This window comes from Eleutherodactylus coqui, chromosome 4 (assembly GCF_035609145.1).
Source record: "Eleutherodactylus coqui strain aEleCoq1 chromosome 4, aEleCoq1.hap1, whole genome shotgun sequence".
NCBI lineage: Eukaryota > Metazoa > Chordata > Amphibia > Anura > Eleutherodactylidae > Eleutherodactylus > Eleutherodactylus coqui.
This window is the reverse complement of record NC_089840.1, coordinates 59,871,039-59,885,882: the sequence shown is the minus strand read 5'-3', so window position 1 is coordinate 59,885,882 and position 14,844 is coordinate 59,871,039. Positions and strand designations below refer to the sequence as shown.

The window sequence follows — 14,844 nt, the reverse complement described above, 5'->3', positions numbered from 1 at the left end:
GTTCATAAAAAGCAAGTTACCAGAATAGACTGTGAGGTAAATATACTTATTTCGATTTCCTTAACACCTGGAGTCCGATGTCTAACCTGGGTGATAATGTTATTATGCAAAAGGAAAGGATGTAAGAAGTAGTCCAAGGAAGTACTAACTGAAGGGGGGAGGTTATTTAAATCAATGCTAATTCTCCATCTTTGACACTTCTCTGGATTCTTCTCTCAGCATGGGGCACACAAGAACTTCCTGAGGCTGAGCAAGCAACATCATAGGGGCTTAAGTCACTGCTATCATCCCCCACTTCCAGACTTCAGGGTGGAACACAAGAGTCAGCAGCACAAGGGGAGGAATCAGGGCTGGGAAATAATAACCAGGCGACTGAGTTATTGGAGTGCCAGTAATAAGAAGCAGCTGCAGGCAGCTGGGCCGCCTCCGCTGTCCCCCTTACTGTTGCCTGAGTTCTTGTGAAGTGGGGAACAACTTAACACCATTTCCAGTAGTGCTGCTGATTTCCTACCCAAGGTAAGCTGACATCTCCAATAACTATTAGTTAATTCTGCCTGGCACAACAGATGGTGTCTGGAGCTAATTTACATGTCTTGGACACGTGATAACACTATAGTGCTATGGAGAATATGCTGTTGCTACCAGAATCAGGTAAAGCAAAGCTCCTAGCAAAAATAAGAAATGCTGACTCTGCAAACAAAGGAAGAGCATTATCATGGCCATAAGAGCTGACAATCTAAAGTCAGCATAAAGTGCTGAAGAATAGATTGGTGCTATATAAATAAAGAGTATTGCTAAATACAAATAGGGATGGAAGGCGTACATAGAGCCATAGCTTTCGGTTAGCAGCTATCTGCACAGTGTCAGGGTGATTGCTGCGATGCTCCTTGTGTTGTTGCAAGCTGTTGCCATGCCTGTGCTAGCTGCACACTGTTCCTGCTCAGGCTCACTTCTCTCAGGCTATAGGACTGTGTTAGACGCGGTTCAGATCTCTTGGAATTTCCTGCTCTCATGTTACTGCCACAATTCTGCAGATTTCACCCCAGTCAGTCTTTGTGTAGCATTGTTACGGGATGATCTAGCAGTGACTCTCCGGCACACACTGGGCTTTATGTAAACTCTTTTTTTTTTCTGAGATGTTTCATAAATGAGGTAAGATGTTTTTTATTAACTTTCGGAAAGTATTTTCTGGCTTCTCTTGAGTTTCCGTTCTTCACACGTTGATTCTCGCAGTGGATCTTAAGATTGCTGACTTCCAAATAAGAAATGATGTATAGTGAGCCGACGGGAAAAGTGTTGTTTTTGTGTCTTAGTGTTTCAATGTATGTTGCCCCAAGCTATACTTAGGACAGGCTGATGTTTATTGAGAAAGTATTATTGTGCCTGTGGTTTTTTTTTTTAGACATACGATAGACTTGGGATCTGTTCCGGGAAACTTCATGGACCCATCAGAAGTCAGTGGGATCTGTTAGAAAATGGATCATAATGTAGCTGTCATAGACATGGTGCCTGTAAAAATGGGGGGGGGGGGGGGGGGGAATCACATTTATGCAGATATTTGCATCCACATGACTGTTGGAAATAGACACATTCAGTGCTGGTTTTAGGTTAGGTGGTACCCTGTTTGGAATCCCCCCCCCCTCCCCCAATATAAGAGAAATATTACGCATATTGCTCTAATAGGCAGTCTGCCTGTATTCTACTTGTGCAGAAAGCAGCTAAGTAGCAAGATACCCACACTAGAACAGGTCACTGAATAAATACAGCACCAGAACTAAGCTCATAACATAGATACAAGCTCATAACAAATACAGCACCAGTTTCGGCTCCATAGTCACAAAATTAAGGTATTCCCTGTACTTCATACTCATCAAAACATCACTATAAGAGGCTTAAGCCCTTCAGGCTGTCGACCGATTCCGCCCCCCTTCCCCTCCACCTCCTATTATGTCATGTTTTAGAGTTAAGGTCTGGCCACGAGCACAGACATATTTTTGTTGTTAACTTAACTGTTCTCGCTTAATAAAACAGAAGAATAATATAGGTTGAGCCTTATAAGGAATTGTGTCACTCAATTGTTGTTGCATATAAGTAACTCTTTCTGTACCATGCAAATTCTTCAATAAAATACTTTTGAACCATAAATATAGCAACACAACCAAGCTCATAATATAAGTACAGCATCCGAACCAAGCTCATAGCATAAATGCAGTACCAGAACCAAGCTCATAGCATAAATACAGTGCCAGCCCCAAGCTCAATACATAGATACTATAGCAGAACCAATCTCACAACATATATACAGCACCGGAACTAAGCTTATAACATACATACAGCACCAAAACCAACCGTATAATATAAATGCAGCCTCAAAACCAAGCTTATAGGCTAATAAAAATCCAGTAGATGAACTTTCTTATATGCACAAGGAAAGACTAGAAGCGATTGAATGCAACTGAAAGGGAGGAGATGCAGATTAGATATTAGAAAAAACTTTCTGACAGTAAGGGTGTTCAATGAGTGGAACAGGGTGCCACGGGAGGTGGTGAGTTCTCCTTCAATGAAAGTTTTCAAACGAAGGCTGGACAGACATCTGTCTGGGATGATTTAGTGATCCTGCATTGAGCAGGGGGTTGGACCTGATGAACCTGGAGGTCCCTTCCAGCTCTACCATTCTATGATTAACTAAGTGATTGCGTTGTGGGGATGTCATTGAGCTGACAAATGCGCCTCAGAACATCAGAGAGGAGACTGAGCCAGTAGGACGATGGTTCATGAAGCTTCAGAAGACACTCCCGCATGGAAGAAGAAGATCATCTGGCAAGGTGGACCTAAGGGGAGAAATCGCCTTCAGCCTACATGTCCCTAATGCCCCCCTACAAGCTGGTGGTCTGCCCACTGTGTGACTGCATAGGTCAGACTTGGCTAAATCCAACCATGGACATGTTTGCTGGATAACTTCATGAACACATAAAAGACATACAAACACAAGATTATACTCAATTTCTTTACTCAGGCACCTTCCAAAATGACAAGTGAACCAAACAAAGGGGGACCACAAACTAAAGGAGAAGCTAACCCTATTCAGTTCCTCCAGACGACTATACAACACTGGCCAAAACTCAGCTACAATTCACTACAGACCTTAGATGAAGAAGATGATGATTAGTCTTAGCTATGGCCACACGTAGTGATGTATGTATGCCATCAATAGAAATCCATCCTCTACTTGCAAATACAGTTTCTGAACATCAGTATTAGAGATGAGCGAGTATACTCGCTAAGGACAATTGCTCGATCGAGCATTGCCCTTAGCGAGTACCTGCCCACTCGCGAGCAAAGATTCGGCGGCCGGCGGGGAGCTGCGGGGGAGAGCGGGGAGGAACGGAGGGGAGATCTCTCTCTTCCCCTCTCCCCCCCCCCCCCCCGGCTCCCCCCTGCTGACTGCCGCAACTCACCTGTCACCCGCGCCGGCAGCCGTTTCTCCCGAGCGGTCAGGTACTTGCTAAGGACAATGCTCGATGAGTAATTGTCCTTAGCGAGTATGCTCGCTCATCTCTAATCAGTATGTAATGGGAATCTGACACCAACGGCACTCCGAGTGGTATCCCAGTAAACCTGGAAATAACAAAGAGTAACTAAATAATTCAATGGTTTTCCAGACAAAGACATGCTAATTGGGAAAGTGGGACAATTTTTATTGGATAAGTAAATGATCTTTAACATTTCAAGTGCGGAGGAGCTTCTTTTGTAAATGTTTAAAATATGTATTTCTGTTTTGTTCTTTATAGGGTAACATAATGTTAATGATTTCCTTTGTCCCCATAGTCTGGAGACTTGACAGCCATAAATGATGAGTGTCCTACCCCCAGTGCGGCGAGATCGGATTGTGGCAGAGCTCTCCCAGGTTAGAAGAAATGTTACTAGTTCATATTCTAAAATCTAGCTCTTAACGCCGAAACCTCATTTCCATTCTGTGTTCCCGAGAATTGCCTAAAATTACAAACTGATACAAAAGAATGTTTCACATCAGCAGCTTCTGTATCGTTATTTTAACAACACACTTGTTACATGATGCTTAGTACGCCAATAGCCAGAAATGCAAGGGATTCCTGATAACTTCGCTTAAAGGGGTTATCCCGGGAGAAAATATTTACATTTTATTGTATTTATCTTAATAAAATAATATATTTACCAGTTACAATTCATCGTCCAACACCACTACACTTTCCAAGCGCATGATACAGCAAGTTCAGTAGTTTCTTCCAGCGCTATGATGGGACAACAGAGCAGCACATGACTGAGCTTTGCCTTCCCCTTCTCACCCATTCATGTTGGGTCATTATCAATAACGCCAAGATCACTGCAAGTGGCTAAATAGAGTAATATCAGCGTCCCTTTGAGGTCACGTGGTCATTGACATCCTCAGACTAATAGTCCTTGTAAAGGGACCAACGATCACCCGATGAACGAGCATCTGCTCGTTCGTCAGCTCATTAAGGGCTCACTCAGATGAGTATATTTTGGTTCCATATTACATGCATATTTTTTGTGTATGCAATACAGACAGATTAAACCCCACTTGCTTGCATTGGGTTACTCATACATGTGAAAAAATGCAGCATGTCCTATTTTGGTACGTATTACAGACCAAAATCACCCATGCAAGTCTATAGGAGCATTAAAAATATGCAGTGAATACTTATGATATATGTGTACTCACTGCATATTTATGCAGGACAGGACATGCTTTTATTTGCATGTGATAATACAGTGAGTTATTACTGCGTATTTGTGTGCAAAAACCTTGAAATACGCAGTGAATACTTACATTTCATTTGTGTAAATATGCTGAATATTTACACGACTGAATAGGCTACGCCTAAAGGCCCATTTAGACAGGACGAATGTCGTGCAAACGATGCCCTACACTCGGCCCTGCACATACTCACTCTCATGCTGCTGCACAGAAGCTAGTATTGCTGGTTCACAGCGGGGAGGCTGGAGGAGAGTCCTCTCGCTCTCCCTCACCCCTCTCCATTGACTTAACATAGCGGCCGTTCAGTACTGAACAGTTGCTATTTACACTGAACGATCAGCTCATTGTCCATCGTTTATGCAGCATAAACGATGGACGATTTGCTGATCGCTCAGTGTAAATAGCAACTGTTCAGTACTGAGCAGCCACTATGTTAAGTCAATGTAGAGCGGCAGAGGAGCGTGAGAGAAATCTCCTGCAGCTGCCCCCATGCTGGCCGCTCTGCGAACGAGCCAGCGATACTAGCAGCAGCACAGGAGCGAGGACTCACAGGGCCGAGTGTCGGGCATCGTTTGCCTGACATTCATCCTGTCTAAATTGATCTTAAGTGAGTTAGCCCTTATGCAAACATAAAAATGCTCACTGCTTAGCTGCATATCTCCCCATGCAAACAGGAAGAGTTGCCGTTGATCAATGGCAATTGTTTTTGGATGAGCAATCTTGATAATGATGTGTCGTCCCAAAAGAGCAAATCTGCCCTTGTACACAAAGTTAACAAGCGCTGACCCACATGTTCAGTGCTCGTTAGCATGGGCAAATTATTTGGCTAAAAGGACTTTGACAGGCGTGGGAGCCAAATGGCTATCTTAGCTGTACAAGCCTCTTGTGGTCTCCTGCCTTGGAAGATGGAGAAAAGGGTTCCGGGGAAAAAGGAGGATGTTGGGACTTGCAGTCTTTCAGTCGAGGCGCATTGCACATATGCACATTTTTAAAGGGGTTTTCGAAGATTTCCTTAGGACAGGTCATTAGTGAGACATCAGAGGAGGTCTGCCGCTCGGTACCCCTTCCCATTAGCTGTTTCCCAGAGCTGCTGCACAGCTAGCATGAGGAGGAACGGGAAATCAACAAGTTGGGTTTCAACCTCTCCGATCCTGTCATTGCTCCAAGACAAACTGCATGAGTAGTGTCTGGCATCCCATGCTGACTAATATACCAACGTGGCCAACTCAAACACGCCTCTTGTGGTGAGAGTTGGGGAATATAGCTGACAGTGATCTCATGTTTATTGATTTACCAGTTTTGAGATTTGTAAATCAAAGTTATTAGCATTTTTTTCAATACAAAATAGAATTTTTAAAGATTGACTCCTTTAGATGTCACAAGGCCATGAAAAATCCCTTAGTTATGTTATTTTTGACTTGCTGACTAGTGCATTGTAGGAAACTTGAATGTCTGCTTGCAAAACAGTGTTTCAGGCAGTCCCTTTTGCAATCTAAGCCAACCCAGTGATCACCATAGGTCTGGCTTCAGAAGCCTCCGGTATTTAACTGTTTACTAATAGGTGAATCTGCCCATCACAAAATTCCCCTGCAGTGGCCGCATTATAGAAGATGTAATAGTATGTGGCAGCCATTCAGTTGGATGGCCAACCATATAATAGACTGATAAGCTAGGTTTGAAAGAGCGAGATCTGCTTTTTATTAGAAGCTGTCTGCTCTTGGTTCCTGATACTATATGTCATATGGAAAGAGGTTTCCAACACTTAAAGGAGATGTCCCGCGCCGAAACGGGTTTTTTTTTTTTTTTAAACCCCCCCCCCCGTTCGGCGCGAGACAACCCCGATGCAGGGGTTAAAAAAACCACCCGCACAGCGCTTACCTGAATCCCGGCGGTCCGGCGTCTTCATACTCACCTGCTGAAGATGGCCGCCGGGATCCTCTGCCTTCGTGGACCGCAGCTCTTCTGTGCGGTCCACTGCCGATTCCAGCCTCCTGATTGGCTGGAATCGGCACGTGACGGGGCGGAGCTACACGGAGCCGCTCTCTGGCACGAGCGGCTCCATAGAAGACTGCTGAAGACCCGGACTGCGCAAGCGCGGCTAATTTGGCCATCGGAGGCCAAAAATTAGTCGGCTCCATGGGAACGAGGACGCTAGCAACGGAGCAGGTAAGTAAAAAACTTTTTATAACTTCTGTATGGCTCATAATTAATGCACAATGTATATTACAAAGTGCATTATTATGGCCATACAGAAGTGTATAGACCCACTTGCTGCCTCGGGACAACCCCTTTAAGCATATTTCAAGGCAATGAATGAAATTTGGATTTATCCAGCATAGATCTGCTACCCTCTGGAATGTGTGACACAGAAACACTTTTACCAAATTTTTACTTCCGTGTGTTTCCTATTTTTTTTTTTTTGGTACTTGAAATGTATGGCAAAAATTTTATGCATATGTCACACAATGATCAACAACTCTTAAAAAGCTTAATTTACTGTCAGTACAGTGACCATTTGCCATGCCAACATGCTTGTGCACTGAGCTGATTTCTACAGACAGCTCAGTTTCCATTGCAGTAGTCAAGCTTGGTATTGTAGGCAAAGTTTCCATTCGTTTCAATGGGAAGTTGGCCTGCAATACAAAGCCTGGCCACTACAGTCAGAATGGAGCTGTCTCCTTCCTGCAGAATTCAGTTAAGTACATGAGTTCACTGAACTGATAAACAGCTGATCGGCAGGAGGCCAGGGCAGCGAGCCCTCACTAATTCATCTACTATTGATGACTTATCCTAAGTATATTTTACAACTGGAAAACCCCTTTAAATTACCTTTACACAGGATGACTTTTGGGCACATAAGTGCCCGACAGCCTTTCCAGTGAATATCGCTTCTGTGCTTTTTTGTGAGCTGGAACAAAACAACTTACAACTACTGTTATCAGACCGGTACCGATCTGATAACCCCGTTGCCAGGTGCCAAATTGGTAGATATGAAAGCCCGTGATGAGACGATTGCTAGCAATATCTATTAATAACAAGAAAGCACTCCATGTTATATCAAGACACATCTCATGAGAACCCACAGGGAATTCTGTTTAATTGACGACATTGGCAGTTTTTATACAGAAAGAAAGAGGGCGTTATCATACGAAGGTTACAAAGATTATTGATCATAAGGTTTATTGACATCTGCAAAACAGTCTCAAAAGCTCTTAAGGTTAGTCTGCACAAGGAAATAACTGCAGTCAGGGTATTATCGCATTATACACTTTTTCTGTTGACCAACTATTTCTTTATGTTAACATAACCTAGTATTGCTATTCTTCCTATTGACATCTCTTATCTTTTAATCCTTGTTACCGGCACGACAAAGCATAGGTTTTAGTCTTCTATATAATGGCCAATAGTCCAATCAGATAAGAAATGCATACACTTATTGCATTCTGAAACTTAGCAATTTATGTGCCATGACAACTATTGAAAAATTTCTCGCTCAGTGCCCTTTCGAGGGCCATGTGTACAATTGTTTGAGCAACTATTCAGGCAGCTATCAAACAATTTAAAAGTACCTTTAGACAAGTTCTAAAAGTATTATTCTATGGGCTCACTCACATAGTGTGCCCCGTGTATTGCCCATGTATTTTCAACTAAGATAAAATACTCAGCACACCGCAAATACTCATGGACATGCATATTTACTGCATGTGTTAAATACCCATAGCCTAAACTGGTGCACATTATGCACCAAAATAGAACATATGCATGAAAAAAAACACGTGTGAGGGGCCCAATAGAAATCAGTGGGTTTTTAGTACTACGTATTATGTGCATGAAAAGTACGCATGTAATACACAGGGGATTTTGTGCTGAGGAAAAGCAATCGGTAACAATTCTGTACAAGGTTGTCTTAGAAATACTTGCCACAATCTTGTTTGCATAAATCACATAAGACAAAGCGGGGCACGTCAGGAGTATTGTAGCAATGACTAGTTATACAGTTATGGCAGATCTTTTTTTTTCCCAGTCTCGTTTTCGGCACGCTGCTCTGCAACATAACGCAATCTCCCCTCTCTTTATTGAGCCTCCAGCACTTTCACCCTGTGTGGTCCCAATGTTGTACACGTGGTCTTCATGTCTAGGCAAGTAGGATGAGCAAGAGAGCAAACTGTCTACTGACTGTGTCAGACGGGAAGTTACAGTTCACATTTTCTCAGCTGCAGAACTCATGCTTGGAACTCAGACAACACCAACATCTCGGGCCGACATCAATGGGGGGAACTTACAGACTGCAGAGTCTTAGCAGAAACTTACTGAGCTGCACTTGTACTTCTTACATATACATTTCCTACTTGAATAAGAACACCGATGGGTCCCATAGCAACACATGAGACAATCATTGCCATTTTCAAAAGCTGCAATCTCATTAATAGCAATGAAAAACTCAATTTTTGCACAGATGCTCGTCCGGGTGAGTTGGCTAATGAGCTTATGTGCTTGCAACTGCAGACAGCCTTAAAATCAATTCTCAGAAGGGATGTAGTCAGTCCTGTTTATTTAAAGCAATTCTCCGATTTGAGGACAAAATTCTGTGCCGGGACCGGAGGGGTAGAGGAGTATACCTGCAGTTGTACTTCTCTGCTGCCCCTCCGGTCTGCCAGTTTCGGCCCCCATTTTTAGCCATCCATTTTCTAACTACCTAAGGGTGCATTTACATGGGTGAGCGCAAAATCAGTCTGCAAAAGAAAAGTTGAACATGTAAATGGACCCATTGAAAAACAATGGGGTCTCTTTAAGTGCGAGTTTTGTGCGTCTCACAACACACAAAACTCACTAAATTTTGTCACTTTAACACCTCAAACACAAAAGCGTATTATGGCTTCCTACAACCCCGATCATCATTCAAATTCCCGCAGTCCATCGAGAATCTGAATGATAATAATCATGCCGTGCAAAAAGGGTTCTTACATAGCGCAGCTAAGCTGTGGTCACTGATCATAACTGCCTAATGGAACATAGCTAAAAAAAATCTGCCACAAAAGCAACACGCCACTAACAACATATCCACTTTAATGTAGCATTTGAGAGAATCTTAGACATCTCTGTGTAGCAATTTCATCTATATTACAAACTAGCTGATACACCAACATAGAAGGGGGTTCTTTACTGTAAGAGCAGTGAGACTATGGAACTCTCTGCCTGAGGACGTGGTGATGGTGAACTCACTAAAAGAGCCCAAGAGGGGCCCGGATGCCTTTCTTGAGCATAATAATATTACATCTTGTAGTCACTAATAAGAGTCGGTGATCCAGGGATTATTCCAATTGCCAGATTAGAGTTGGGAAGGAATTCTTTCCCTTAAAGGCGGAAAATTGGCTTCTACCTTATTGGTGTTTTTTGCCGTCCTCTAAATCAACATTAAGGGTAATAGGCTGAACTGGATGGGCGTGCCTTGTTTCAGCCTTGCATACTATGTTAAGCCATATTTTTTTATTTTAATTACCGTAATTTGTGTTTTTACTTTTGTTTCTTCAGTGTTTCAAAAAGGAGGCATGTCTTCACACTAGGGACTCCTTTCATTCCAAAGTCATTAGTGCCTGCAAGCAGCAGAGAACAGGGACTGTGGGGTAAGTAAAGTCTAGATGAAATATACATTGATTTAGCTAACAGCCAAAACTTCTACAAAAACCATAACAGCTCTTCTATGATTGGTGGAGCACTCTGTGTATTTGGGAACCTCCGCCTATTCATTAACTGAGGGGAGATACTGTACCCTATTGACTTGGCTTTGGCTGGGCATCAAGGCAATATAGCGCATAGGGGCAAACAATTGTGGGCAGTGTTGGACAGGAGTACCTTGAGTGCACCAATAAAATTCATTCTGGGGGCCCACTAAATTGCTGGCTGCCTCATTCTCCATACAATTCAATAGAAAGGTGGTAGGGTTTGTGTGCCGCCATGAATCCACTGAAGTATATGAAGAACGCTGACCCACTAGTGGATCCCAGAGGTAGCATTTAATGCATGTATAGCCACAACATGGACAAAAAATGGGCCCACGTCCTGCTTCAATGCAGAATAGCAGAGTTTTCTAATAGGTTTTTATTGGCTGCATGGTTTTGCAGGTGAAAAGCAGTATACTTGTATATTAATACGAATGGCAATGTGGTATTCATGTGACCTTAAGAAGGTTTCGAGTGGATACTGGCCAGTCCCCAGTGCACCTAGATGTCACATCATGTAGAATGCATAAACTGACTGAATTGCTGCATGTATTGCATAGCCTTGCCTGTCTGTATGCAAGTGTACTGGGCTAGCACCAATTATGTGAGACTCACCTATCCCTCTGTGGACCAGTCTGAGCCTGGTTGGAGATCATTTGTTTTATCCAAGTGGAAGAAATATATTTTCTGAGCCTAGTGCTCATCGATGTAATTTTCTATCATTATTCGCACTTGCGTATGTTTAAGAAATAATTTTGTGACGTTCTTAGATGCAGATATTTTTCTTCTATTTGAGCCCTTCCCATAAATATTGACTATATCCACATAATGGCATAACGTTCTTCCATTGACAATTCTTCCACTGCCATCTGAGTGACACTCCCCAGTCTATGCCAGCAGACTACATCCCACAGAAACCAGTGCCAGCACAATGGTTCTCATAAGCAACTGTGCCAGCAGGGTGCCCCCAATAAACAATACTGCCAGCAGGATCTGACATATACAATGCAGGCATGTAGCCACTCGAGCCCCTATCCATCAGCCTATCGTCTAGCCCAAAATTTCAGTGCAGATTTCGCCAACAAATCCCGCAAGTAGGACACAGTGTGTGAAACTGGCCTAAAGGTGCGCAGCCGGTTATGTTTGTCATAGAATGTGACATGCCGTCTTATATTTCCGGGCATTTTTTTGTAGGTGGCATGTTGTTATGTAGTTTCTATAGTGTTTCTTCCAGTAGATGCTTGTGCTGTTTCTTTAGTGCTCAAGCGGATATTCTGTGGTTACTAATGAGTGGGATGTTTGTTTCCTCCTTGTAGAGGTCAGTTACAAGGCATGGTCTATGATCTGCTCATCAGAAAATTCCCATTCTTCTTCCATTCCAATCCACCCTGACGTTCCCAAATATCTTCCTTCTGGGCGTGCTGCTGTATATGTTCTCCCTGCAGTTCAGCGTGATCTTGGTGCTATCTGTTAGTGCAAGTCATCTTTACTATAGGGACAGGCAGCCAACCCGATGCTACTTTGGAACCGGTTTTACTTCTGGTAACAAGCAAAATACTTACAAATTCCAAGCAGTTCCCATAAGGGGGTTATGTAGTTGGTAATAATAATAAATGAGGAATATACACTGACATGCCCAAAGTCACGGGACAGGAAGTAATATTGTGTAGGACCGGTAAAATGCAGCAACTTAATGTGGTATCAATTCCACGAGTGGACTGAAGACATCTGGAGGGATGTTGAGCTATGCCGTTTTGATACCCCGTGGTATTTGTAGGTATAGGATATCGGGTGCAAATGGATCTCTCCACCATATACCATAAATGCTTGATTGGGCATATGTCGGGTGAATGTTGAGCGATCACCCGACATAAGCCCCTTGAATTTTTAGCGATCATCAGGTCGTCTTGCCATGAGCATGCTGGCAAATGTTCAACCTCGCTCACAAGATAACTCCTCACAACTTATACAGGTTTGGGCATACCCAAGTCATCACCTGAGGTAACGCCACTTCATAAGCAAATTACCTACATTATAATGGAAAATATACCAGTAGAAAAGGGTTTACATACTCATTAGAACCAAGCAGATGATGTGAATGACATAGATTTACTCTTTACAATCTCACCTGTAAAGGGGTACGTTCCAAAAAATGTGAACAAAAATTCTCCACACTCGGTGGACTAAAAAAAGAAGGTTGCCGCTGGCGCTATATAGCAATCCAAATTTATTTACTTTTACAAGATAGAATTATTCTATTGCAACGCGTTTCGCCCCATATGGAGCCTTTTTTAAGCATATATTTACCGTACAAATGATATATATATATATATATATATATATATACAGTATATAAATATATATATATATATATAATATACATTGGGTAGACCATAACACGGATCAATGTGACTCGTGGCGCTGGGTGTGGAACGCAAATATGCGTTCCACAATGTGGTGTGATGACAACATCAAATTAACCCCAATATCCTGTAGATGGGTAGGATATATAAAATTTGCAAGTCAGTTCTTCAGGGCTCAGTCACACAGCTAATTTTTACACGCGTATATACGCTCGTAAAATCGTTCGCATTACATGTGTCAAAAAAAACACCTGACGATGTCCATTGCCACCCATATGTTCTATCTCTTGTAGGTACGATTTTTTTTTTTTGACGAACGCAGTGCGAACGTTTTTGCACGCGTATATTTACGCGTAAAAACACCCGTGTGACTGAGCCCTTAAGCTGAAGGTGATATGTTGGAAGCAGGAAAGATGAGCAAGAGTAAGAATTTGAGCAACTCTGGCAAGGGCCAAATTGTGGTGGCAAGATCACTGGGTCAGAACCTCTCTAAAACAAGAGATCTTGTGGGGTGTTTCCCGTATGCAGTGGTCAGTACCTAACAAAATGGTTTGAAGAAAGGCCAACCAGTGAACCAGCGACAGGGTATTGGGTGCCCAAGGCTCATTGTTGCACAAGGGAACGAAGGCTAGCCCGTCTGGTCTGATGCCACAGAAAAGCTACTGTAGCACAAATTACTGAAACAAGTACTGCTGGCTATGATAGGAAGATATCAGAATACATACCGCATCACAGCTTTCTGCGTATGAGGCTGTATAGCTGCAGACCATTTAGTGACCATCCTGACCCCTGTTCAGCAGAGCTCCTACAAAATAGGCACATGAGCATCAGAACTGGCCCATGGAGCAATGGAAGAAGGTGGTATCTCTGATAAATCACCTTTTCTTTTACATTGGATGCGTGTGCAACACTTGACAGAGGAAAAGATGGCACCAGGAAGCATTATGGGAAGAAGGCAAGCAGGTGGAGGCAATGTGATGAACGGGGCAATGTTCTGCTAGAAACCTTAGGTCATGGCATTCATGTGAAGGTAACATTGACAAATACCACCTACTTATATATTTCTGCTGCCTAAGTGCACCCTTTCATGGTATTCCCTAATGGCAGCAGCCTCTTTCAGTAGGATGATGCGCCCTGTAACTCATTAGAGACCTACTCATTAGGATTTGGGCCCTTATCAGACTCAAAAACTTGTTTGAGGATTGTTGAAGTATGGTTTGAGGACGTGACAAAAAGTTCAAGGTGAAATTCCCCAGATTTCAGTCCAATCAAGCATCCTAATTTACAGAATATAAAGGTTCTGCTGCGAACTTCCTTGGTTCCAGATACCGAAAGACACCTTTAGTGGTCTTCCGCAGTCAATGAATTGATGGATCAGGGGTGTTTTGGTGGCACAAGAAGGACAATATTAGGCAGGTGGTTTTAATGTTATATCTGTCAGTATGTGTAACACATGATGTAGATGTCATCCAATTTAATTTTTTTTTATTTTTTATAATGTTTCATATAATTTTACTTATATTCCTTTTCTTTCTCAGCAGATTTAAGATTTCCAAAGTCATTGTGGTTGGAGATCTTTCAGTGGGCAAGACATGTATGATAAATAGGTAAAATAGAGAAAATCTAGTAGTTCTTTACAGTATGGATATTATTGTCCTCTGCTTAAAAAAAGTGGATGTTTTTACTTATTGTAAAATCCCTTTCTAATAGTCTTCCTTGGGGGACACAGGACCATGGGGTGCTCAAGAACATTAAGAGTTCCTCTCACTCTTGTGGTCCCAAATTGGCCCATACGCGCTTGGTACGCCAACGTAGGCAACTTCGTTGCAGATGCCCCACTTCACCTTCTGCGAGATCTTCTGTCACAAGGCACTCCTCTCTACCTGAGACTGTACTGAAACTCTGAAGGAGGATCTCATCCTTCACTCGGTAAGCCTTAAGAATGGCTGAGTGGATCCACCGAGATATGATCATCTTGGAAGCTGGCAACCCATGGTCCTGG

The 14,844-nt window shown here is 42.7% G+C and overlaps 1 protein-coding gene across 3 annotated transcripts in view; it reads left to right on the top strand.

Annotated features, from left to right (window-relative positions):
- The first annotated feature begins 320 nt into the window (after positions 1-320).
- The window catches only part of RAB34 (RAB34, member RAS oncogene family), a 28,787-nt gene continuing 14,263 nt past the window's right edge, over positions 321-14,844 (top strand). Inside the window, exons 1-4 of one of the 3 annotated variants that reach the window (XM_066599554.1) lie at positions 321-516; positions 3,829-3,907; positions 10,292-10,383; positions 14,384-14,449. In XM_066599554.1, coding sequence (XP_066455651.1) covers positions 3,851-3,907; positions 10,292-10,383; positions 14,384-14,449 — 215 coding nt within the window. In that variant the 5' untranslated portion in view covers positions 321-516; positions 3,829-3,850. Of the gene's footprint in view, positions 517-996; positions 1,153-3,828; positions 3,908-10,291; positions 10,384-14,380; positions 14,450-14,844 lie in introns of those variants that run through there. The other 2 variants (XM_066599551.1, XM_066599552.1) reach the window with 2 other exon arrangements.